Genomic DNA, 27676 nt, shown 5'->3' on the forward strand with positions numbered 1-27676 from the left:
ATACTTTGTACTGATTTATACTGTGTTTTTATTTTTCTTCATCACCTGCAATGCAAAAAAGGGAATGCAGAAGTAATTATTTGTCAGACTATTATTATTAGTCTCTCTAGCGGAGAAACCAGAGGGGACTATAGGTTGCTTCCCCTTCTGTCTGTCTGTCCGGCTATCTTTCTGTCCCTACATGTATGTCCGTCTGTCCCACTTGGTTTTTAGCTCACCTGAGCCGAAGGCTCAAGTGAGCTTTTCTGATCATTTTTTGTCCGTCGTCCGTCCGTCAGTCTGTCCGTCTGTAAACTTTTCACATTTTCGACTTCTTCTCAAGAACCACTGGGCCAAATTCAACCAAACTTGCCACAAAGTATCCTTGGGTGAAGTGGATTCAAGTTTGTTCAAATGAAGGGCCAAGCCCCCTTTCAAGGGGAGATAATTAGGAATTAGTGAAAAAATAATGGCATCATTTAAAAATCTTCTTCTCAAGAACCACTGGGCCAGGAAAGATGAAACTTATGTGGAAACATCCTCAGGTAGTGTAGATTCAAGTTTGTTCAAATCATGACCCCTGGGGGTAGGGTGGGGCCACAATGGGGGATCAAAGTTTTACATAGAAATATATAGGAAAATATCTTTAAAAATCTTCTTCTTAAGAACAGCAAAGCCATGATTGGTCATAATTATATGGAAGCATCCTCAGGTAGTGCAGATTCAAGTTTGTTCAAATTATGACCCCCGGGGGTAGGGTGGGGCCACAATGGGGCATCAAAGTTTTACATAGAAATATATAGGAAAATATTTTAAAAAATCTTCTTCTTAAGAACAGCAAAGCCATGATTGGTCATATTTATATGGAAGCATCCTCAGGTAGTGCAGATTCAAGTTTGTTCAAATCATGACCCCCGGGGGTAGGGTGGGGCCACAATGGGGGATCAAAGTTTTACATAGAAATATATAGGAAAATATCTTTAAAAATCTTCTTCTTAAGAACAGCAAAGCCATGATTGGTCATAATTATATGGAAGCATCCTCAGGTAGTGCAGATTCAAGTTTGTTCAAATCATGACCCCCGAGGGTAGGGTGGGGCCACAATGGGGGATCAAAGTTTTACATAGAAATATATAGGAAAATATTTTAAAAAATCTTCTTCTTAAGAACAGCAAAGCCATGATTGGTCATATTTATATGGAAGCATCCTCAGGTAGTGCAGATTCAAGTTTGTTCAAATCATGACCCCCGGGGGTAGGGTGGGGCCACAATGGGGGATCAAAGTTTTACATAGAAATATATAGGAAAATATCTTTAAAAATCTTCTTCTTAAGAACAGCAAAGCCATGATTGGTCATATTTATATGGAGGCATCCTCAGGTAGTTTAGGTTCAAGTTTGTTCTAATCATGACCCCCAGGGGTAGGAAGGGGCCACAATAGGGGATCAAAATTTTACATAGAAATATATAGGAAAATATTTTAAAAAATCTTCTTCTTAAGAACAGCAAAGCCATGATTGGTCATATTTATATGGAAGGATCCTCAGGTAGTGCAGATTCAAGTTTGTTTAAATCATGACCCCCGGGGTACGGTGGGGCCACAATGGGGGATCAAATTTTAACATAGAAATATATAGGGAAATAATTTTTAAAAATCTTCTTCTTAAGAACAGCAAAGCCAAGATTGGTCATATTTATATGGAAGCATCCACAGGTAGTGCAGATTCAAGTTTGTTTAAATCATGACCCGGGGGGGGGGGTACGGTGGGGCCACAATGGGGGATCAAAGTTTTACATAGAAATATATAGGAAAATATCTTTAAAAATCTTCTTCTTTAGAACAGCAAAGCCATGATTGGTCATATTTATATGGAAGCATCCTCAGGTAGTGCAGATTCAAGTTTGTTCAAATCATGACCCCTGGGGGTAGGGTGGGGCCACAATGGGGGATCAAATTTTTACATAGAAATATATAGGAAAATATTTAAAAAAATCTTCTTCTTAAGAACAGCAAAACCATGATTGGTCATATTTATATGGAAGCATCCTCAGGTAGTGCAGATTCAAGTTTGTTTAAATCATGACCCCTGGGGGTAGAGTGGGGCCACAATGGGGGATCAAAGATTTACATAGAAATATACAGGAAAAAATCTTTCTCTCAAGAACAGAAAAGCCATGATTAGTCAAATTGATATGGAGGCATCCTTGGGTAGTGTAGAATGAAATTTGTTCAAATGAGAGACCCCGGGGGTAGGGTGGGGCCACAATGGGGGATCAAATTTTTACAAATGAATATATGGGAAAAAACCTCATGCTCAGGAACAGCAATGCCATTTGTTATATTGATATGAAAGCATCATCAGGTAGTTTAAAATTCAAATCCCTCCCCCCCCCCCCATTAACTTTTCAATTCTAAACTGATTTTTGTTTTTTTTTTTCCCCTAGCCAATGTGCTCAGGTGAGCGATGTGGCCCATGGGCCTCTTGTTAGCTCTTCTGAGCCAAAGGCTCAAAGAGCTAATGCAATGGCCATTTGTGCGGTGTACGTAAACTTTTTAGAATATGGGCCATAACTCAAGAACCCCTAGGCCAGTTATTGTCAAATTTTTCACAGGGTATCCTTGACCCAAGGGCTCCCTTTTATACTAAAACTAGGGTTGTGACCCTTAAACAAGGGGATATAATTAGGAAAATAGAAACAAAAGAACTGGTTGCTAAAAAATCTTCTTCTCAAGAACCACTGGGCAGATTATCACCAAACTTACACAAAAGGAAGAGGATATGTTGTTGATTAAAAATTGTTCAAGGCATCACCCTGGTCTCAAGGTCACTTCAAAGTTGACCAAAAATTACATTTTATTAAAATGTTGATATTTTGCTTACTATAAGGACCAGGATCATCAAATCTTGTCAGTTGATGCATCTAAGGACCTCATATCATGTTGACTTAAAAGTAGGTCATGGTGACCTACTTTCTAAATTTTGCGGCCATTCTTTTTTTCAAAATGATTTAGAGGCATATTTTGAACAATTTAAGGTCTTTGATCATCAAACTTTCTCAGTTGATGTATCTTGGGTCCTCAAAGTACGTCAACTAAAAAGTAGGTCACCTTGACCTACTTTTTGAATTTTATGGCTAATCTTTTACAAAAAAATTAAGGTCAATAATTCAGATACTGAGAGGTTTAGAATCATGAAATCTTGCAGGATGATGCATATTGGGGCCATAAAATATATGTATCAAAAAGTAGGTCACAGTGACCTACTTTTTGAAATTTGCAGGCATTCGATTTCAAAGCGTTTTAGATGCATAATTTGGACATTTTAAGGCCTATGATCATAAATCTTTGTAAGTTGATGGATCTTGGGTCATCGCAGTTGGTAGACTGAAAAGTAGGTCACCATGACCTACTTTTCAATTTATATGACTATAATGAAATATTTCAGGTACTAATTGACTTAGAATCATCAAACTTTGTCAGTTGATGCATCTTGGGTCTTCGGAGTAGGTCAACTGAAAAGTAGGTCACCATGACCTACTTTTGAAAATTTATGGCTTTAAATAAATATTTTCAGGTACTAATCGGCTTAGAATCATCAAGCTTTGTCGGTTGGTGCATCTTGGGTCTTCGGAGTAAGTCGACTGAAAAGTAGGTCACCCTGACCTACTTTTGAAAATTTATGGCTTTAATTAAATATTTCGGGAACTAATTGGCTTGGAATCATCAAACTTTGTCAGTTGATGCATCTTGGGTCCTTGGAGTACAACAACTGAAAAGTAGGTCACCCTGACCTACTTTTGAAATTTTATGGCTGTATTTAATATTTTTTGGGTACTATTTGGATTAGAATCACCAAATAGAAGTGATAGGTTGTACAGTATATCAGAAGAGCAATTGAAGGCCCTTGGGCCTCTTGTTTAAATTCTTGCAGATATTGAGCTGATTTTTGGTATGTAACTCTACCTTGATTAGTCACAGATCAAGTGTGCATTTTGTTCCACTTCAGTGATTTGTTACAAAATTATGGCCTTTTTAATTTTCAAAGGGAAGCAGATTACACTTGCCAATAGGGGACTACTATTGCTTTTGCAGTACTTGCAGAATGCTTGTTCCAGAGTTATACATAAATGATCACATCGTTTCTGTCACACATTGAACTTTGAAAGATACTGATTTCATAGCTGGCAAAATTTCCTGCTATCGCGAGTGAAGGGGCATGGCCCAATTGATTCTTTACATGTACATCAAAGATGTTAAACTAAAATGTGCACACCAACCATTTTAATACATGCAATGTTTTAATATTTCAACTTTGACAGTCAATTCCTTCAGTTATATATATATATATATATATATATATATATATATATATATATATATATATATATATATATATATATATATATATATATATATATAGGGTCTCCCATGATTTTTGGTTTGATATGCTTTTTATCCAACGAGTTGTGCATTTTTTTCCCTGAGCCTTGGCAAGGGAATAAAAATAAGAGTTGGATTAATTTATAACCAACCACAAATCATGGGAGATTCTTTTTATCACACGTTTTATACATTTCTTTCAATGTTTTACACTGTTTTATATATCAGCATTATGTTACTGATCACTTTCACACAAAATAACCATTGTGACATCATAGCAGTGGGATACAACAAAAATATCCAGTGAAAGATGAAGGGGGGTAAACCAATGATAAGGAAAAACATCTTGCAATGATTTGCAAAATTCTTGCAATTTATATTTAGAACTGAAGGGAAAATGGAAATACATTGTGAGTTCATGGAATCCTGGCCCAATCAGATGGTCAACAAGTACGACAAACAGTCCAGTCTGACAAAGTCATTAGCAGAGGCTATTTAATCAATGATGCCAGAACAGGTCTTCTTTTTCTATGGTGGCATCTCAAAAAAAAGACCAATTTTCAGTGCTTTTTTTTTTTTTAAAGTATAAAACGGACAATTTCAACAGCACAGTTGGCTTCAGAGAGTACTGTATAAGCAGAAATTTTAGTGAGGATTCAATTTTGGCATTTTTAGCGAGTTCGTTGAGAAGATGTCAAATTAAATATCGCAAACAATTTATTCTGCATTAGAGGTTACCTTTATCCTTGTATGCACCATAAAATCACTAAAATTAAATACTGATTTTTAAGAGCAAATCGCTAAATTTGCCGTCTCACTAAAAATTCCACTTAGACGGTATGTGCCTTGAGGAAGCCTAGGCCTGAATGCCTGTGTAATAAATATTTGATATGAAGTCAAGAACATAAATCTGTCCATTTTCTGCTTGAGCTCTTTATTTTCTAATTAAAAAAGTACCATAAGAAGTCTTTTGCATCAATTATGATCATTTTACAACTGTCAAATTTGTGACTTCACATTCAGAGAATTAAAATTTGTTTTGTTAAAAGGAGACCTGCTTTCTGTTGTTCTTATAACTTGAATTAAAATACTTTTTGCCATCATTGGACTTTGTGAACACAATCAATTTTGCTTATCAAACCCCCTCCTTCCTATGTAACTAGATACGATTGCACGGAAAATGTTTTGAGAAAACAAAAATTGCAAGCATCAGGGGGACATAATTGTGTACGTAAAATTTAATTGTAACCATAATGAAATAAAGAAATGAAAGAGCATGATAGGGAAGTGTATGGAGGTGATGGCAGTAAACTGACTCAAATCATCTGACCAATCAAACTTGGGACAGACCAAATTAAACCTCTATCATGATGATGCAGCAAGCTAGACAATTTTAAAAGTTAATTTTAAAGGAAAAATGCATGTTCTCAAACATTACTGAATTCCAGAGAAATTAATAATGACATTTTATCAAATGTCGCACTAATTCATGATAATGCCAACAACTCTGTACCCAATGATTGCGCTAAATTTTGAATACACCAATTGATGTACACATACAGTATGCTATTCAATGTTGATTATTTTAATGACTTGCAGTTTCAAAAGATGACCAGATTATCTATTGTTCTCTGTCTCTCTGCTCAAAAGTATTTGTTAAAGGGCTGCAACTATGAAACAATCGAAATGCATACCTCCCAAAAATATTCAAAAATGCTCTAATGATCATCAATATGTCAAGCTAAAAGACCCCTTTCCCAGCCCCTGGAAAAAAAAAGATAGAGATGTTTGTGAAACACTTATGCCCTCTCCCCCAAATAATTGGAATTTTTCTAAGTCCAAGGGATATAACTCTGTCAAAAATTGCTTGATCGAACCCAAAACATTACATGACTTGGATATTTTTATGATAAATCTGTATACCAAAATATTATTTCAGTATGTAAAACCTCTGCGAAGAAAATGGAAACTGCATATAACTGGAATTTTTCTAAGTCCAAGGGGGCATAACTCTGTCAAAAATTGCTCAATCGTACCCAAAACAGATCTTGACCTAGATATTCTTATGATAAATCTGTATACCAAATTTCATTTCAGTATGTGCAACCTCTGCAAAGAAAATGAACTGAAACTGTTGGTGGACCGACAGACAGCAGCAAAGTAAAGGGGGCGTAATAAGGGAATGCTTGAACTCAAATACACATTTAGGGAGTAAATACTCTATTCACAATAAAAAAAAAATCACCACCAAACTTAAAAAATCCTGTTTTAAACTAGCATACTGGTAGGCTAGTTGATGGTATTTAGTTTGTATCTCTAAGCAGAAAACAACTCAGAAATCTTAGTCATCTATAGAAGGATGGAATGATTCAGATACATAGGAGGGTTCTGCACATGCAATGTTCAAGTGTTAGGGACAAAATCCTGATTATCAGAGTAACACATTTTTGTTTACCCCATTTTCTTTGTGGTAGTACAATGATGATGGTGTAGACGTGGTATAAATGATCAGACAGACAGATTATTATTTTATTTTATACTTTTACCAGTACATAAATTGTATATATACATTGGAACTTTGGTATCTCAAACACTGATACCTCAAACACCATGGATATGTCGAAGTGATTTGGAAGTCCTAATCCCTTATTAAGTATTTTACCCCAGATATCTCGAATCCTCGAATATCTCAAAGTTTTTTCTCTGTCCCATGGGGTTTGAGATAACGAGGTTTGACTGTATATTGTTTTAAAATTCCAAAGTAAAATACACAATATATACAATTTGTATACATTTTATAATCCTAAACTATACATATACACATCTATTTCACAAATCAAAAAATAATACAAGACATGACAATTAATATTACAATACAACTACAATGTACTCGTAGCTTAACGACAATTTCAGGAATAACTGTCTTATTTTTTGGATTCATGATGTGATCAATCGAGTGGCTTGCGTGATAATTTGCATAAACGCCGAAGGCGTTTATGCATAAAATTATCATGCAAGCCAATCGATTGATCATCGTCATGAATCCAAAAAATAAGACAGTTATTCCTTATATTTACATGCTCCTGATTCTGCAAATTCCCATGCTAATAGCCTCGCTTCTGTCTCTATTTGTCCCGCCCCGCACGTGATTTTTTTTTAACCGCGCCTATCGATGAACCAGTAGATTTATGTAGAAATAAAGTATTTTTACAATTTGTAATTTTATCTCGGAAAAAGACATTGGAAATGTAAATATTTGTCAATAAAATCGTGTATATTTCAATGGGACTGGATCAAAAATGAAGAATTTGCATTCCCTATGTAAACTAGTACACCAGTTTGGTTACCAAATACTGAACATTAATGTTTGTAGAGACCCTTTGCATTTCGGCTTCCTATCCACAAGGAATTTGTAAACGTGTACTTTGACGAAAGATCAGCATTTTTAATCCTTTATTTTAATATCTAGTCAATAACACAGTACTAGTACAATGTAAGGATAACCTAAGGCAGTGAAATCAGGAGGAAAATGAGCACAATGTTCACAATAAGCATAAAGCATGAAATTTACTCATTTATAACAGGGTACACATATATTTTCTTACAATTATCACATCTCTTTGCAGATATGTATTTACAATTGAGAAATTGAGACTAAATTTATCTATAGAGACAATCTTGCCAAACAAAAAGGTCTAACGACAATAAAGCCAGAATACTGCATTCACTCAGTCAAATCTTGAGACATCCCTGCCAAATAGAAGAGCTTTTGTCCAATCCATTGGAACCTGCATTCGTAGCCTCCAGCTTCCCAGCTTTGTCAGGTATGCTGATCTCCATAGGAACCAGGAGGTCACACCTATAGAATTTTACATATCGGTATACAATGTCAAAAACACCATCAAATCAATTAAAATTTTGCCTGTTTTAAAGGGATCATTAGATTTTATATTCCCAGCATACAAAGTTTACTACCCAACAGTTTTCAGCATTAGTGTTATTATTTACATAGTCATTAACAATTTATGTCCAAGTCATTTTTATCTGTTCACTTTTCTTTATAGCTACATTATATAGACATGTACAAGTCTGTACATCTGTTCATATAGCCTACCGTATATACTCGCCTATAAGTCGGATTTTTGGGAGTTAAACTTTGGTCCAAAACTGTATGTCCGACTCATAGGCGAGTTATAAAAAGATAGGTATTTTAGAAGGTCAATCCCTCTAATATAAGCTTCAAAAATACAACTGACTTATAGGCGAACCGACTTATAGGTGAGTATATACGGTACTTATTCTAGCAAGATTCCTATTTATGCATCCTTCGTACAATCCTTTATCTGCTAATTGATAAATGCCTCCAAAGTCTGATTTTATATTTAATGATATAATTCAGAGAAATACTGATGGTCCTAATTAATGAATGAGTTAATTAAAATAAGTACACATTTAGCATTTTATTGTATTTCACCATACCCTGCATCTTCAGGTTTGGAATATCAGAAACACCCTGGTATTTTCCTATGTAAGCCAACATCCCTTGGCTCTGAAACGTAAAGTTCTTGTCCTTGTCTATTTTTCCACACAGATATTTTGCTATATATTCCCCTTGTTTCTCAGCAACCTGAAATCAATATATGCAATATACATGTAGACATTATTACTTTATTAAGATTTTTACCAACTACAAAAATATATGGGGTTGAGCAATCTCATAGGCATAGCATATGACATTGGATGAATTCAATAATCTTGGTCAACACTATAATCCTTAAGAAAATAAAGCACTTATAACTTTAAGTGTCTGTCATATATAAAAAAGAAGTTTGTTGATCTTCATGTGAAATAAAAAATTGTCACTGTCTTATACCTTTGTTATACAGGAAGAAAATGAGGTTTCTTTTTCTATTTTTGCATGTGCCATCCCACAAACTAAGTTTTTTGCTAGCGCTCTCGAGCGCTAGCAACTACGTTAGTCTATATTTCTGGAATACGCATGCTCGACTTCACGGTCGGGCATTCTGGGAAAACTACTGTAGATAGACTGTGCGATAACATTTTCGTTTTGTCATACAAATATAGATATGATAAGAATTTACACTAGCCTTTCCTGTCTGATATGTGCGATATACATTTCTTACGTTAGAGACAGGCAATACCAGTCTAGATCCGGATTCTGATTTTTTTTAATTTATTGTCTAACCTACACATAAAAGTACAAGAAAAACTTAGGTCATATAATGCCAAGATTCTAGACATCTAGCTTTCCTCACAGTTATACCACCTTCCTGGATAATTTCGGCAAGCTCGGAAAAAAATCTTTCCAGAGTATGTTGGAAAGACGTCAGTTTAGTTTTTATCATCTGAAAATACATTATGATCTGAAGTTTCGGGTTTTGTTGTCTACCCTGTACGTAAATGAACAAAAAGTAACAGTTACTCGGGTCTTATAAAACGAAGACTGTTATTTCTAAAATTGTAATGAATACTTAGCTTTTCAAATCTACCTTCATTGATTTTTCCGGCAAGTTCGGAAAACCGCCACAACCTCAGATATGTTTACTGAGCTTGCCGGAAAGTTCCGAGAAGATGCGATTGCTAAAAAACAGTCGTGTTGTACATGGAAGTGAGCTGCCTGCTTACCTGTATTATACAAGGAAGTGAGCTGTCTGCTCAAAGAAGTAAGTTGTCTGCCAACCTTTGCTTTACAATGAAGTGAGTTGCCTGCTTACCTGTGCATAACAGGGAATTGAGCTTCCTACTTACCTGTGCTATTTAAGGAAGTAAGCTGCCTGCTTACTTGTGCTATGCAAGGAGGTGAGTAGCCTGCCTACTTGTGCTATGCAAAGAGGTGAGCTGCCCAAAAAAGTGAACTGTCTGTTTACCTGTGCTATGCAAGGAAGTGAGTTGTCTTTTATGTCTGCACAATCACCCATAGCAAACACGCTGTGTTTAGGGTCTCCTATCACATGTAAACTTTTATCAGTTAGAATCTGAAAAACAAATTTTATTTTTAAATAGCTTTTATTCTCACTCAAAAATTTTATCCAAGTTTGTTCTTTTGTTGAAAGCCATGATTATTCCTTGAAGAACCAAAATAATGATAGCAATTCTTCAAATTCAAAATATATACTGCATTTCAAGGTTTCTTTATGAGCATGAATTTTGTACCCTACCATTTTCGAAGAGTAACATTTACATATTATACAAGCACATGACTATCCACTTGCTAACTACCACTGTTCATGGCTACTGACTTTTATAAACACTTGAGTGATACTAGTAAGTGAAGACGACTGTGAGGCACAGTCTACCAATGTCACAGTGAGAACAATAATGTCATAAGCTGACCCATTTGGAATGAGTACGAGTAATTACTTATGTACAGAACACAAATGAGTTCAGCATGTGAATAATGATAATGCTGTGTTTTAAATGTACAATACTGACATAGAAAATAAAGTTTTTGCTTATAATGAATAATCTTTCTGGTTGTGCAGTAAGTGACAAAATCAAAATTGTTATTTCCCCATAGTACATGCAAAACATTACAATACAAATGTAACAATCATAAAATAAGATTGTTGTAGAAATTGTATGTGAAGTTAACAAATAAAGGGCCAGAACATGAATGTAAAAATTTAAGAATTTAATTATTCTTGATTTATCTTGCTGTGTGTATCAGGATATATTTTTTAACAATACCTGTCCATTTCTGTTTTTCTCGACGTCCAGTGATTGGACAAACCAGGTAGGTGATAAACCAGTGCTCCATACAACCAGACCACATGGTAGGTCCTCCCCACTGCTTAATTTAACACAGGTTGATGTCACCCCTAAAACACATGGTAAGACAAAATCTAGGGATTGTAAAACTGTCATACCGGTTCATGTATTTCACCAAATCACATTTTATTCTATCTCATTTTCAACCTAAAACTGCATTATAAAAAACAATAATAAAATGGGAATGATAAAATGAAAGTAAAGTTGTAACATATAAATTGCACCAACTGAAATTTGATTCTTTTAGCCCCATAAAAAATCTATTTTAGACTTTAAAATAAGCATGAATTACTTGTGACAGATGATTTGACAAGTTTAAATCGATCTCTTTCTTTAATTTTCTTTTCAGCATAATTCCTGAGCCGTTCATCAAATGACCCCAAGATCTGATTGGATTCTACCAAGGTCACATGTACCTGGTCTTTTCTCTGGTGGTAAACTCGGGCTACATCCTACAACAGAATATATTTCATAGAAAGTATTTTATCAGAGCACCAATTTGGCTTGAGTGGTCATGATTTTACCTGACATTAATCTATACATAACATGACAATATGATTGTATTTGACAGTTGCTACCATGTAATGCAATGACATGTAAATGAGCATGCTTGCATATCCTTTCAATATTTCAAGAATTATTGTTCAGACTCTCTACGGAAAATTTTAAAAGATTTTTTGTATAGATGTACATGTACTAAATTAACCTACATGTATCATTGGACCAATTTTTTCCCCTAGAAAAATGTAATGAAAAGACCTAAAAACTATCCGATCACATTATCACCATTATTTACCTTCCCTCCCCCTTGCAGTCTTTAAAAGAAATTTTGCCCTTTTATTTTAAATACAAATTTGAATCCTCTTTACCACTGTTAGATTTTTTATGCCTCCGTATTGAACATTCAGGAGTAAAGTGTATGTAGTTTTTGCCCTGTCCATCCGTCTGTCTGTTCGTCCGCAAAAACTTTAACATTGCTCATAACTTTTTATTGGTTGGAGCTATAGCTTTCATATTTCACATGTGTATTTCTTGTGACAAGACTTTTCTTTGGGTACCATCATATTTGACCTTGACCTTGGAGTTTGACCCAGTTTTACAAAATTTTACCCAACTTTTACCTTGGCCATAACTTTTGAACAGTTGGTGCTAGGGCTTTCATACTTCACATGTGTAATCCTTGTGACAAGACCTTCCTTTGGAAACTAACAACTTTGACCCTTTGACCATGACCTAAGAGTTTGACTTACTTTTGAAAAACTTTAACCTTTGCCATAACTTTTAAACAATTGGTGCTAGAGCTTTCATACTTCACATGTGTAATCCTTGTGACAAGACCTTCCTTTGGAAACTAACAACTTTGACCCTTTGACCATGACCTAGGAGTTTGACTTACTTTTGAAAAACTTTAACCTTTGCCATAACTTTTAAACAATTGGTGCTAGAGCTTGACATTGGAGTTTGACCTACTTTTGAAAAACTTTAACCTTGGCCATATCTTCTGAACCATTGGTGCTAGGGCTTTTATATTTCACATGTGTGAGAAGGCCTTTCCTTGATCACCATTAATTTTGACCATTTGACCTTGACCTTGATGTTTGACTTACTTTTGAAAAACTTATAACCTTTTCCATATCTTTTCAATGTTTGCTGCTAGGACTTTCATATTTCTTAGGTATATTCCTCAGGACAAGATTTGCATTTAAGAATGTTTAACATTCACTATAAGTTGCCATACGGGGGCATCAGTGTTTCACAAACACATCTTGTTTTTAGCTCACCTGAGCCAAAGGCTCAAGTGAGCTTTTCTGATCACATTTTGTCCGTCATCCGTCCATCCGTCTGTCCGTCTGTCTGTCCGTCCGTCTGTAAACTTTTCACATTTTTGACTTCTTCTCAAGAACCACTGGGCCAATTTTGACCAAACTTGGTACAAAGCATCCTTGGGTGAAGGGGAATTTAAATTGTTAAAATGAAGGGCCAGGTCCCCTCACAAGGGGAGATAATCAAGAGAAGACAAAAATAGGGTGGGGTCATTAAAAAATCTTCTTCTCAAGAACCACAGGGCCAGTAAAGCTGAAACTTATATGGAAGCATCCTGGGGTAGTGTAGATTCTAAATTGTTCAAATCATGACCCCCGGGGGTAGGGCGGGGCCACAATGTGGAATCAATGTTTTACATAGAAATATATAGGAAAAATCTTTAAAAATCTTTTTCTCAAGAACCACTGAGCCAGATAAGCTGAAACTTACTTGGAAGCATCCTGGGGTAGTGTAGATTCCAATTGTTCAAATCATGACCCCCGGGGGTAGGGCGGGGCCACAATAGAGAATCCAAGTTTTACATTGAAATATATAGGAAAAATCTTTAAAAATCTTCTTCTCAAGAACCACAGGGCCAGTAAAGCTGAAACTTATATGGAAGCATCCTGGGGTAGTGTAGATTCTAAATTGTTCAAATCATGACCCCCAGGGGTAGGGCGGGGCCACAATGTGGAATCAATGTTTTACATAGAAATATATAGGAAAAATCTTTAAAAATCTTCTTCTCAAGAACCACTGGGCCAGATAAGCTGAAACTTACTTGGAAGCATGCTGGGGTAGTGTAGATTCTAAATTGTTCAAATCATGATCCCCGGGGGTAGGTTGGGGCCACAATAAGTACTACGGGGGGGGGGGGGGGGGGGAGAAATCAGGTGAAAAACAGCAAGGCCAAAGTTTCTCAGGTGAGCGCTGTGGCCCATGGGCCTCTTGTTTTTAAGTTGAGCTGAAAAGTTCAATTCTAATAGTGAGATTTGAGTACATCTAATCATTCCTCTAGAATAATTTATTACAATGTAAATCATTAAAAACCATTGAAATGTTCTTAAATTTATACCTGTTGAATCCAGTCATACAGTTCAGCACCAAACTCCACCCCTGTTGGTCCACCCCCAACAATCACAAAATTCAGTAACCGCTTCCTGTCACTTTCATCTAACCCTGGGTGAAGTGAGAGCTCTATGTTGTTTATGATTCTATTCCTTATTCTCCTTGCATCTGGTATATCCTGCAGGGTTATGAAATCAGCACTATTTACTGTGTATTATTTTACATTTTGTATATACAGGTAGATCGAAACACTATATCAGTAGCACAGCTGCTTGTGGACAGGACCTCCCTCCCCCCCCTCCCCCCCCTCCCCAACCCCCAAATACCTGCATACATCCTGGGTCCAAGGATATTTTCATTCGTCTTCTTTCATAAATTATTCTTCTACCACACATTTACAATGTATTCCATATGGAAATTCAAAAAAATAATGTAGAATAAACATTTTATTAAAAAAGTTATATCCGTGTTATTATTAAAAAAAAAGGGGGGGGGGGGGTCACATGCCAAATTAAACAGTTAACAACATAAAGACTCATCTGTTTGTTTGGTTGGTTGTTTAACGTCCATTTAAGAATTTTTCACTCACATTGAGATGCCACCACTTGCCGGTGGAGGGCTACAAATTTAGACCTGTACTCAGCACTTACAGCTTTTGAGCAGTGAGAGATCTTTTTCAAGGCAGCACCTACTGCGACACAGGATCTCGGTTTATATTACAGTCTTATCAGAAAAACTGGTCTCCATGTCACAAAGTGGATTCAAACCTGTGAAGTAAGGATCAACTCCTTACTCCGAGACTCTAGAGCAAACACTCTAACCACTGTGCCATGCAGGTGAATGACTCAACTGTAATTTGCCATATTGGTCCTAATATCAACATTTCCTTTCAACTTCTTCATTTGATTGTACAGATACATTTGACCTGACTCAAAACATTAAAGTTAAAACAATAGTTATAGTATCAACTTGCTTGAGATTTGAGAAATATTTCAATGAAACATTCAGAGTACAACAATAATAATTTTACCTTGAGGAAAAAAGCATGATCCTCCACTCCTGGTACATTAAATGTGTTGCTGCGAGCCCCCACTGCAATCACCAGATTATCGTAATTCAGTTTGTACCCAAGTCCTGGCTGCAGTACACTCTCACAATGGAGAACTTTATTCTCCATGTCTAATTTGGAAGCATATGACAAATGGAAGTCTCCCGTCTGACGGAAATGTGTATTTCTCACTGGTTCAATGATAGACCTGTAGAAAACTAAAGATTGACATCAAAGAGAAGATGAGATGTCTTTACAACTTCCAAATGATTAAACAACTAAAATATTATTCATATATGTTTAATTTGCAGCAAAGGAAACTAAAAGCTTTACATTAAACCACATGCAAACAATTCACAATAACAGGTGAGAAAAAAAAAATAATTCACCTATTTCGACCCATGCAGTCCTGTTTATCAAGGAATTCAAATTAAACATATTATATGTACATCAGTGCACCTGAATTCTAAGGTTCCGACAGTTGTACTAGCCAGTAATGGTGTAAATAAAAAGTAGTTCCTGGGACTTATCACCACCACATCGTACATCTTCTTATCAATATTCCGGAGCAAGCTGTAACCACCCCATCCTGTTCCCAGAATCACTAGTTTCTTTCGTCCTGTCTGTGTGGAATTATTTCTTTGGAACAGAGTTGATTTTATATGGAAACACTTCCTTGTATGTGTAAACATGTCTTTGAATGATTGGTTTTCAACCCCAATAATTAACAGATATTTCAGGTCCTCTTGAGATGGCTCTCAGTTCAATTATATTGCACAGTCCATTGAATGAATTTACTTCGGTATACAAATCTTCAACAACACATTTTTATTTTGGATAAACATGGCAGTTCAGTTTCACTGTCCATCATCCAACATCTGGAAAGAGAACAAAATATCTGTGAATTGTATATCTATTTTGATTCCTCTTTCTTTAATTTCCTTTTTTCTTCAGGGGCATTTGGATTCTCCCCTTGGTAGAATTTTTTCAGCAAATCAACAGCTTTTTCCTTCATTATGCCACCTATGCACTGAAAAGAAGGACCAAGACTAGTAATGTTGGCATCATGTACAGACAATATGGATCCGCAGCCTCCGAAACGTTCATTACGACATCCAAATATAACCAAGGGGATTCCCACTTGTCTTAGAGCACCTGCACACATGATGCATGGTTCTACAGTAACATATAAAACTGTTTTATTAAATACACTTGCATAATCTATATCATGGTCTTTGCTCCACCTCAACACCTGGTCTATGGCTACTATTTCAGCATGGCGGGTGGCATTTTTTGTTTCATTGACTTCATTTCTTCCTACAGCTATAATTTCATCATTATACACCATAATACACCCCACAGGTACCTCTCCAGCTTCTAAAGCTACCTCTGCAAAGCTAAATGATTTCACCATCCATTTTTGGTGGACATCATCCATCATCTACATTGAAATTAGAAAACAGACATTTGGCTATTTATGAATGTTGAAGTAGTGAAATTTCACTGACAAAAGAAAATTATAATTTTAAACTCTGAGGACATTTTATGGACCCCCCCAACCCAACCCAACAACAACAAAAGAAACAAGAGGCCCAAGGGCCTTATCGGTCACCTGAGTATAATACAACAATTTAGAAGTTAAATATACTGATAGATGAAGCTTTGTTGTCCTAAAGCAAGAGAAGTAGGAAGATCAGGATCAACAAAATAATTAGTCTAGTATTCAGTATCAACTCATAAATTAAGTTATAATCTGTCCCCCACTTAACACTATCTCCATGCAGACTATTAACAAACTATTAGTGCTTCTGTACTATTTTTGAACCCATATTAAGACCTCTAGCATTGACCTCTCTTATGGTCTTTGAAGAACTTTTAATAAGATAAGTTATTTTTGTCTCATTTTTATTTATCTATTACATACAGGTCTACTTGATTATTAAAACTAAGAAAGTACTTTTTGAATTATACAATAAACATTCTTGCATAATTATCTTATTCTATTAACCTTTCGAATACATTATTTACAGTGATTAATTATCAAAGGTGAATGGAAAAGGGGAATAACTTCTCACAGTAGAATACAAATTAATAGAGCCCTGCCCAGGACCAGAATGCTTAGACAAATGCTCCAAATGTTAAAAAATCTGGTAGAAATAAGCTTACTTATATCATTTAAACTGTTACTCAGTTTTCTTCCGATATGCCCAGAAGCAGAGAAGAATTTCACAGGTACAATGCATTTTCACTACAGATTCAACAAAGCCTTACCCTAACACCAGAACCCAAGACCAAGGATCAAGAAATTTACAAATTTGGAAGAGTTACCCGCATCATCATAACTATGGACTTCAAAGAATTAACACTTTTCCACTATATAAATTATCACACCCCCCCCCCCCCCTCTCGTTATGCCAGAACCCCTGACCCTAGGACCACAAGATTTAAAAATTCTGTTCGAAGCTCCCATTTTCATCACAGCTAAGCAATTTATTTATCAGCTCAACACTAAGGAGCAGACAGGATTAATTAATGATTAATTAATAGAATTAATGCTTTTTCACTATATAATCAATAGAGCCCCCCCCCCCTCCTCAAGAACCCCAAAAACTGAGGCCATATATTTAAAAATTTTGGAAGAGGCATCCTTGCCTATCATAATCATGCACTTAGTTTGTTTAAATAATCTCCAGTAGCAGAGAAGAAGATTTTCAAAGAATCAATGCATTTTCACTATATAATCAATAGAGCCCCGCCCTAACACCAGAACCCCTGACCCTGGGGCCATGAAATTCACAATTTTTGAAAAGGCATCCTTATGCATCATAACCAAGCACTTAGTTTGTTTAAATAATCTCCAGTAGCAGAGAAGAAGATTTTCAAAGAATCAATGCATTTTCACTATATAATCAATAGAGCCCCACCCTAACACCAGAACCCCTGACCCTGGGGCCATGAATTTCACAATTTTTGAAAAGGCACTTTTGCTCATCATAACTATGTACTTAGTTACTTTATTTAATACCCAGGAGCAGAGAAGAAGATTTTCAAAAAATTAATGCATTTTCACTATATAATCAATAGAGCCCCGCCCTAACACCAAAACCTCTGGCCCTGGGGCCATGAATTTCACAATTTTGGAAGAGGCACTCTTGCTCATCATAACTATGTACTTTATTACTTTATTTAATACCCAGGAGCAGAGAAGAAGATTTTCAAAGAATTAATGCATTTTCACTATATATTCAATAGAGCCCCACCCTAACACCAGAACCCCTGACTCTGGGGCCATGAATTTCACAATTTTGGAAGAGACACTCTTGCTCTTCATAACTATGTACTTAGTTACTTTATTTAATACCCAGAAGCAGAGAAGAAGATTTTCAAAGAAATAATGCACTTTCACTATATGATCTATATAGCCCCACCCTGGGGCCAGAACCCCTGACCCTGGGGCCATGAATTTCACAATTTTGGTAGAGGGCTCAATGCTTATTACAATGATGCCAACAGTTTGACTGCTTGATGTCCAGGAGTAAAGAAGAAGATTTTTAAACATTGCATTATTTTTGTTGGTTTTAGCCCCACCCCTCAGGCCCCAGGGGGGGCAGGGACCATGAAATTCACAATTTTTGTTCCCCTTCACCCATAGATGCTATATGCCAAATTTGGTTGAAATTGGTTAAGTGGTTTTAGAGAAGAAGCTAAAAATGTTCAAATGTTAACGCACGACGCACACCGACGGTCGAGAATGGATAGCAATAGGTCACCTGAGTGACTCAGGTGACCTTAAAAGACCAAATAAATAAATTTAAAAAAAAATAAATGTGTTTGTGAAACACTGGTAACCCCATGTGGCAGCTCAAGGCCAAGGTTAAAGTTTTCTTTTTAAATATATAGATCAAACCCCAAGGTCAAGAGTTTATAAAGGTTGGTCCCAAAGAAAGGTCTTGTCACAGGAATACACAAGTGAAATATGAAAAACCTAGCACCATTCATTCAGAAAATATGGCCAAGGTTAAAGTTTTTCAAAAGTAGGTCATGTTCTAAGGTCAAGGTCATGAAGTCAAGTATAAGGTGAAATGCTTCAAAAGGAAAGGTCTTGTCATAAGGAAAACATAAGTGAAATATGAAATCCTAGCACCAACCTTTCAGAAGTAATATAGGCAAGGTTATAGTTTTTTTTTTTTTCAAATGTAGGTCAAACTCCAAGGTCAAGAGGTCAAAAATGTTGAAACCCAAAGAAAGGCCTTGTCATAAGTATATATTACATGTGAAATATGAAGATCCTAGCACCAACCATTCAAAAATTATGGGCAAGGTCAATGTTTTTGTGGACAAACAAATTTACAGACAAAACAGATTAACACACAAACAGACCAAAACTATAATAATAATAATAATCTTTATTGCCCAAGACATACATCTTATAGCATTGAGTTAACAAACATCAAAAGATTAAGGTTATGTGACATGGTAATACAAATATATGTAGTATATAATGTTAAATTGTAACAGACTTTAGTATTATACAGTTTGACCATATATATATTAGACAGAAAATGATTTTGTGACACTTTCTCGTACTTCAAAAGCATGTTTGAGATAAATACCTAAATTGCACAGTTCTTTAAAAAATTTTACGCTGAGCAGTTGTATTAACTTAAAAACTGAAGGTTTTTTCCAGTAATATTTCTTAATATATCGACATCTAATATCACTAAAGTAAGGGCATTTCAAAATAAAATGAAATTCATCCTCAATATCTAAATGGCACATTTTACAATATCTGTTATTTACTGGTATGTTATTGTGACGACCATATTCAATAGCAAGGTTATGGGATGACATACGTATTTTGCTTAATTGCTTCTTATATTTGATTGGAATAGCTTTTGTTAAGTAATATTGGAGAGAGAAATTATCAACGATATGCTTAAAAATTTTGCATCTTGATGAACAATTTATTTGCTCGAAACTTGTTTGAATAAAAATATCTACAATTCTCTGTTTAATAATAGGAAAATGTGAATTTATATGATTGCTTTCCTGACCATACCAAAGGTTGCCTAGCCCAATTTCAAACAATTTTTCTCTTATATTTGTTACCCAGCTGTTTATATATTTTTGTTTTTTTTCACATTCCTGAAGTAACATATTATAACAAGCTAAGAGAATACAATTTTCACTTTTTAACACCTTGAACCAGAATTTGATAATTCTAAGTAACCTTACTACCTTCAATGGGTATCTCCCAGTTTCATAATAAATCATTACAGAGTTTGTATTTTTTCTTACACCTAACACATATTTTAAATATTGCAAGTGCACATTTTCTACATCTTTTGCATTATGAAACCCCCAAATTTCACATCCATAATTTAAAACACTAGCAACATAAGTATCAAACAGAGATAACATTGTTTCTGTGTTCAAATACATTTCACTAGTTTTAGCTTTCAGAGAGAACATAGCTTTTCTACCTTGTGTATAAAATTGCTTCTGTGTGATATTAAATTTTCCATTATAATTTAAAAGCATTCCCAAGTAGATAAATTTGTCAACAATCTCAATAGGTTCTCCATTTAAATGCCATGTTTCATTATGACCAGTTTTTCCTCCATTTCTAAATATAACAATTTTAGTCTTTTCTACATTAATTGTTAAATCCCATTTTTTGGTATAAGTATACAATGTATTTAACATAGACTGTAGTTCTTCTACACTTTCCGCAAAAATTACCATGTCATCAGCATACATAAGAACAAAAAGATTTAATTCTAATATTTGTAATGGAATATTGCCCTTTGTTAAAAATGCCATTTCAAAATCATTCACATACAGAGAGAATAATATCGGGGACAATACTTCCCCTTGTAAAAGACCCATTTTAGATTTAAAGAATTCTGATAAACTATAGACAACCAGATCTTCAATTATGGGGGACATAAAATCATTAATATCAAAGTTGAATTAAGTCACTGTTCAAATGAAATTTATATAAACACAAATTTTATCAACTATTAATCTCTCTCTTTTAAATTTTTCCCACCAAGCAAGAAGCTTTATTCCATTTTTTCATGATATGCATTCATCATATTGAGAATCAGTGAATCTAGATGTCCATAGGTAAAACTGAACAGCTTTAAATGCATTAATTTTAATTTTAATTTATCAAGTTAACGCCTTACCATGCTTACCAATAATGATATCAATTTTTCAGAGTTTATAAGACAATTGATAAATCAACCTCAGTTATTATCCTTCTGAATAATGCAGTCAATTTGATTGGTCTAGAGCATGTCATATGCAGGGAGACAATTCGTGATGTCTCCTACTTGTGCAGGGTTACACTAACAACTGTGTTGTCTCACTTCAGAAAAAAATAAGAGCACTTGGGTAACAACTCTACTCTGCAACTCAGACGTGATAATTTGTGATGTCTCCCTTAATTTGTATAATATTATACTTTCAAGTAAATTACCGGTAGTTGAATCTGATTCCTCGAGAAGTATTTGTTAAAAAACACTATTATCCGCTGAAGCAACAGTCAACATTGCTTGACAACGGGTGTTATTCCAAAAAATAGCGACTGCGCAGAATTTATGCGCTTAACCATGTTAACATGTTAAGGTTCACTGTCGTAAATTAACAATTTTGCATTAATTACTATGCAAAATTGTTAATTTATGAAGTAATCATTTTTTGGCCCAAATTTTGTCCTATTCATCATCAGTGTGACTGTATCAAGAAATTTGGTGCTCACCATGTTGCGCCATTTGGCCGTTTGGCCACAAAATGCAAGTAATGAAAAAAGTAGGTAAAAATAGCTACTTTGGGTAGGTTTACATACCTAGGTAGCTATTATTAGCTAAGTAGGTAGAAATAGTCTTTGGACTGGACCTGGTATAGTTAGAATAATCTAACTGTGTCTCGGGACAGGCCCTCACCGGGTCCGTAGGACATTTATCATTTTAACGATGGAACATTCTATCTAGACCTGGTAATATTTTAATTACATGTAATCCATCTGACATTATCATGGTACAAAAATATTACTTTAGAACCTCACCAATATCTGCTTCCTTCAAGTGTTTTAAATGTTCTTTCCAAGCAATTTTCACCTTTAAATATTGATATGTCTGATGAAACTGAATGATAGTGTCACTACTACCATTTTTAACAATGTATTACAATGTACATATTATGAAACAGAAACAAAATTTAACATTAAATAAAATTATATACATGTACCTCTTGACACTTGCCACTGTTTGAAGAAGGTCAAGTTATGGAGCATGCATTGATCGCACTTTATTTTTCATCGGGATCGGCATTCATAGTATGCAAATTCCATACTTTTTCAATAATATTTTCTTGTGATTAAAGAACAAAGAAAAGAAAGGCCAGTTGCTTGATATCATTTAAGCGAATTGGTAATGATACACATAACAAAACAAAACCAAAAAATAAAAAAAATAAAAAAAACTATTTATCGTACGACTTATTTATACTAACCACCAAATATATGACGTCACACAATTTTCTGCATAAGCAGAATTTTCTGACGTTACACACATAGAAAGGCCGAGGGAATATCAAACTTCAAGCTCTATTTTGACAGGCATGGATAACTGAATACAAATTTATAGGACAAGCACGATTCGCAATGAATACATTTGTCGTAAGTAACTCGGTTAATACCATGCAAACTGAGCACCGTGTCACTTTGTTTCTGGATGTCTAGAAACAAGCAAACAAAAAATTGACAAGTAAAAGAAATAATCTGTATAAAAATGGAATATATATTAAAGCTTAAACTTTGTATAAATTTAAAAATAAATAATTGAACAGTATAACGGCCAGAAATAGCATGAAGCCTGTATATTATCTATGTAACTAGTAAGATTTGCTTCCTTGAAGAAATGAGTAAGGAATTATTTGGTGCAAAAATAATGTAACCACGTCTAGGCATTCTCCATACTATATATTGCAAATGTAGTCTATTTTGCCTTATGTAGTATGTACATGAAGCAACTTAAATTACCCATTTACGTATTTTCAGACTCACCCAAGTGTTAGAATCAAAGGCACAGAGAACAATTATAATCCGGTGAGATGTATGGACCACAGATGTCCTGACAACTCAATTCACATGCATTGTCCTTTCTGTGTCAAGCGAGATTTCTATCATGATCCAGTTATATTGAAAGCGCATTTTCGTGTAAAACATGTTGATAAAGGAATAGATTTTGCAGGTGTGTTTTCATTGATCTATTTTGATGATTTGATTATTTGTTGTTCTGTCAATCAGAGAAAAAAAGTTCACTTTATAAACATTTAGTAAATATATATATTGATCAGCTGTGAAATCACCTTATTATTGAATTTTAATGTACAGGACTGAAAATCTTAAGATGCTGTGACCATTGTGATATTGTTGGTATCATCAAAGGAGAAAAGAAATTTAAAGGAGCTCACTGGCATTGCTACAAGTGTCGAAATGGCTTCAACAGAAGAGACGAAGCTATTAAACATTACAAGACCCACTTTAGAAATCCACAGACCACTTTTCAAATCCAGATTGCTCAGGCAGGATTCCATTACATAAATTAATATAACCTCTAAAAGCACAATCCATGAATTTAAATTATTTTGTGCAGTATAGTTACAAAAGAAAATTACATGTATTATTTTTAATATAACATTTTATTCAATTAATATTTCTTGTACATGAAAAGAAGTAGAAAGTGTAAAATGTTTGACCAGAAAAGAATCAATGTATTATATGTTTTGACTTTAGGAGATCAATAATCCATGTTCTTACCAAGATGACACTATAGAGCCAACAGAACTGTCCATCCACCCAGTCCTTACGCAGGCTGTTATGTCCACCAGTCTAGCTGACACGGGGTATAAGTGTAAGCATTACAGAATAATTCTACTAATATACGTTCTTAGTTCATTTTCAAAAAATTACAGAAAAATATAGATTACAAGGACACTATCACCACTTGACTTCTGTGTCTTGAACACCAATGTGTCAAATAGCAAGCATGGTTATGTGGATTTGAGTTGGCAGTCCTAATGACAGTACGATTCTCAGATATAGCCCAAAAATTATTGATATTCCTAGCATTTTCCATATTTGAAGAATTTACCTACCGGTAATATATATATTGCTTAAACAGTACTTGTGTACTGAATTACTAATTATAAAAATTCATATGAAAAAAAAATCATAACTGCCTTTAAAAGTAGTCTAAGACTGGTAGACTCTGGTAATGTTTATTATATGTCTTTCCTAATGTCTCTTTATAGTAATTGAATACTTTTTAATGTCTCCTTACAGCCCTTCTGAACCCCCAGACGACCCAGGTCAGTATGACTAATGGGAAGCCGCTGGATGGTACGATGCAGGTGTCTGTGGCTGCCAACGAGACAGTGGATTCCACAGATGCTCCACAAACACACATTATGATCATTCATGAGGACCAGGGGGAATCTGAGGATGGAGGCTCATATACAACACAAATTATTTCTAGTGAAGTATGCCTCATCTAATAACAGGTGTTTGATCATTTGCATGTATCTTCCGTTCAAATTTTTATGAAGCATGTGAAGAGTTGACATTCAAGGACATTTGTCAGCAGATTACCAGTATAACTTAATTTCTTTTAATAGTTCCTGCATTCTTAATCAATGCTACATGTAGCATCTTTTATAATATGGTATAATGAAAGTAAATTACTTTTGAAAATAAAATGATAAAAATTCTTCCATTAATGAAGATTTCAATAGCTTTATGATACAGAGTCAAAATCCAAAACACATACTTGGGAAAGTTTTCCTCCTTGGAAAAAAAAAATAGGAGAAGTGCAGAAATACATGCATGTAAAGCAAATGAGAATAGACTGTGTATTTTGTTATTTAGGATGTTGGGATAGAGGAAGAGAAAGAACATGCTGTCCATCAGAACTCAGACAACCAATTAGAAGAACTGCAGCAGAAATATGAGAAATTACAGGATAGCAAGCACCAGATGGAGACTCAACTTAAGTTTGTCATAGAGAACTTACAAGCAGAGGTAAGAACTTATAGAGAACTTACAAGCAGAGATAAAAACTTATAGAGAACTTACAAGCAGACATAAGAACTTGTAGAGAACTTACAAGCAGAGGTAAGAACTTATAGAGAACTTGCAAGCAGAGGTAAGAACTTATAGAGAACTTAAAAGCAGAGGTAAGAACTTATAGAGAACTTACAGGGAGCAGTAAGAATGTCATGTAAGATGGAGAAAGTCTACAGACAGAGGTTTATGTAAATATAATACATGTAACATATAATAAATTGGTCCTAGATAATCTACAGATAGAAGGTGATAGATGCATTTCTCTGTACTGTATTGAAAAAGACAAGCATGGTTCAGTTAAATATTCTAAGTTTGTTCTTTTTATCTGTGTGTAAAAATTTATGGACTCACTCTTTAATTTCTGTAGATATTTAAGTTCTGGACAGAAATAGAATAATTTATTAGAACTTTTACTTCCTACATAATTTTAAAGATGCAAAATTGAAACTTTATCAGTTAAAGTTGTAAATAGTGAAAATTAACAACATTTATATTTAATAAATCTAATAGTATTTATGAGTGGTATTGGAATATGCTTGTGCAAAACTACAGTACAATTTATAACATGAGAAAAATTACCATACATGTTGCAGTTCTATCTTAATTTAAAAAAAAATACATTTGGTATGTTTGCTTTATAAATCATACCTCATTATGCATATAAATGCAGATAAAATTTTATTACTGGCCAAAGAAGTCTTTTGTTTTACCATGTTTAGAGGCCAAAAGTTTCTTTTGGGGTGTGTATTTTTATTAAAAATGTAGTTTCAAATTTATTGTCCACCAATTGAAAATGTGTAGTGAAGGGGAATCACTAAATTTTCCTTTTCAACTTCTAATAGAAAATTTAGTTTTTTTCCCTTTCATTTGTCAATAGAATTGATTATGGGGTAGTGTTCAGACAAATCTGGTGGTAACATGAGAAAGTAAATTATTTCTCTGGTCATACTAGTATTACTTCACAATTCTTACAAATATTAGTTATCAGACACATAATCTTAGCAAAAATTTTCCACCATTTTAGCTATGGGAACACCTCTTGTGACTCTACAATACTCCAAGCACAAGGTGTTTGAGTCAACTGAGGAGTTCCAAATGTCATACATAATGAAATGAACATCAGAACTTTTAAACATAATTATAAAAAAAACCAAAGATTAGAGTTTGTTGTACTTGTAGATTTTTCTTAATAGTTCACTACTGGTGAAAGGGAGGGGGCTTTTAGGTTTCCTGCTGAGTCCTCGTCTCTCAGTCCGTCTGTCTGCCAGTCTGTCCCACTGGGTTTTCTGCGTTTTTTTTCTAAATGCTTGCAGATATCAAGCTGATTTTAGGTATGCGAGTTTACCTTGATGAGATACAGATCAAATTTACATTTTGTTCCACTTTCGTTTTTGTCAGAATTATGGCCTTTTTCTTTTTTAATGGGCAGATTACACTTGAGGATAAGAACTCATATTGCTTATGCAATGCTCTCAGAATGCTTGTATAAACTGTATTTAGCATGTTTAACATATTTTTTGTTGATCTATCTCATTTTGTATCTATTGCAGATTAAAGATTTGAAAGACAAGCTCCAGAAAAGTAAACAAAGAGAACACGATTTGATGGAACAAATAAGTGTACCATTAGACAAGAACATTGAAAATCTAATGAAGCAACTGGAAACACAGCATAGGGATTTATTATATCAACAACTACTGTGTATAAAAAGAGAATACAAATTAGAGACAGTTACTTCCCCTGAAGATGCCACTGTCAGCTTAAAACACACTGATAATAGTGTTGGTAAGGAGACTACTGCTAGTAATGCTGAACTATTCACCGTCTCCCAAACGTTTGACAACTCCACAGATCCAGAAAAAGAGGAGGTTGATACAGGTGATAATGAAGCTCAGGAAGATGGAGACTCTCTAAAACTACCTGAAACCTCTGCAGATTCTGCAAACATAGTGTGTATCAATTATAGTTCATTACCTATTGACAGTGCTGGAAACTTCCAAGTCACTCATCATTTAGATCCACAAGACGACGAATGTGGCGATGGAGAGGTGGGTGAGGAAAATGGACCCTCTCCTAAACGATTTAAGTCCCAGTAGGTAAACACAATAAAGCTGCTAATTAGACATTTAGTTTCATAAAAAAAAACAAGAGGTTAAGATTGGTAATCAGTATTGGTATGTTGTTCTATTTAAGATTGTATAAGTTGATCAATTACTATTAAATATATGCATATGAAGTGTAAGTCTTGTTAGTGTGTATGATTTGTTTTAACTTTTTGTTTTCTTTTTCTTTGAAGAAATTCTGAGAGTAAAACGAAGTGCAATATTCATGTTGCTTGTCATTGATTGGGTTACCCTGATAGAAAGAACACCCAATGGCTTTCAATAATTTTTAAGTAAATTAAGAGGGGAATGTATCCATTTGAAGAGGCTGTTTTAGAAATATTTCCAATAGTTTATTTTGCCAATTATGAAAT

At 34.7% G+C, this 27676-nt stretch overlaps 3 protein-coding genes across 3 annotated transcripts; 1 reads left to right on the forward strand and 2 right to left on the reverse strand.

Annotated features, from left to right (window-relative positions):
* Positions 1-7384: 7384 nt before the first annotated feature.
* On the reverse strand, positions 7385-22358 carry LOC133197642 (uncharacterized). The gene is made up of 9 exons (XM_061333759.1): positions 22323-22358; positions 15528-15946; positions 15051-15276; positions 14028-14198; positions 11442-11601; positions 11069-11199; positions 10249-10356; positions 8840-8987; positions 7385-8219 (listed from the first exon to the last, which is right to left on the reverse strand). Exons 2-9 carry the CDS (start codon positions 15758-15760, stop codon positions 8089-8091), a joined length of 1308 nt encoding a protein of 435 aa, XP_061189743.1. The 5' UTR covers positions 15761-15946; positions 22323-22358; the 3' UTR covers positions 7385-8088.
* Positions 15959-16514, reverse strand: LOC133197643 (tRNA-specific adenosine deaminase 2-like). The gene has a single exon (XM_061333760.1). It carries the CDS (start codon positions 16507-16509, stop codon positions 15982-15984), a length of 528 nt encoding a protein of 175 aa, XP_061189744.1. The 5' UTR covers positions 16510-16514; the 3' UTR covers positions 15959-15981.
* A 237-nt stretch (positions 22359-22595) lies between the features above and the next one.
* LOC133197645 (uncharacterized) lies at positions 22596-27527 on the forward strand. Its single transcript, XM_061333761.1, has 7 exons — positions 22596-22752; positions 23134-23326; positions 23470-23660; positions 23872-23989; positions 24421-24617; positions 25003-25155; positions 26751-27527. Exons 1-7 carry the CDS (start codon positions 22738-22740, stop codon positions 27294-27296), a joined length of 1413 nt encoding a protein of 470 aa, XP_061189745.1. The 5' UTR covers positions 22596-22737; the 3' UTR covers positions 27297-27527.
* Positions 27528-27676: the final 149 nt, after the last annotated feature.

Source organism: Saccostrea echinata, unplaced genomic scaffold, assembly GCF_033153115.1.
Source record: "Saccostrea echinata isolate AGI-Se365-2 ecotype Australia unplaced genomic scaffold, CSIRO_AGI_Sech_v1 ptg000030l, whole genome shotgun sequence".
NCBI lineage: Eukaryota > Metazoa > Mollusca > Bivalvia > Ostreida > Ostreidae > Saccostrea > Saccostrea echinata.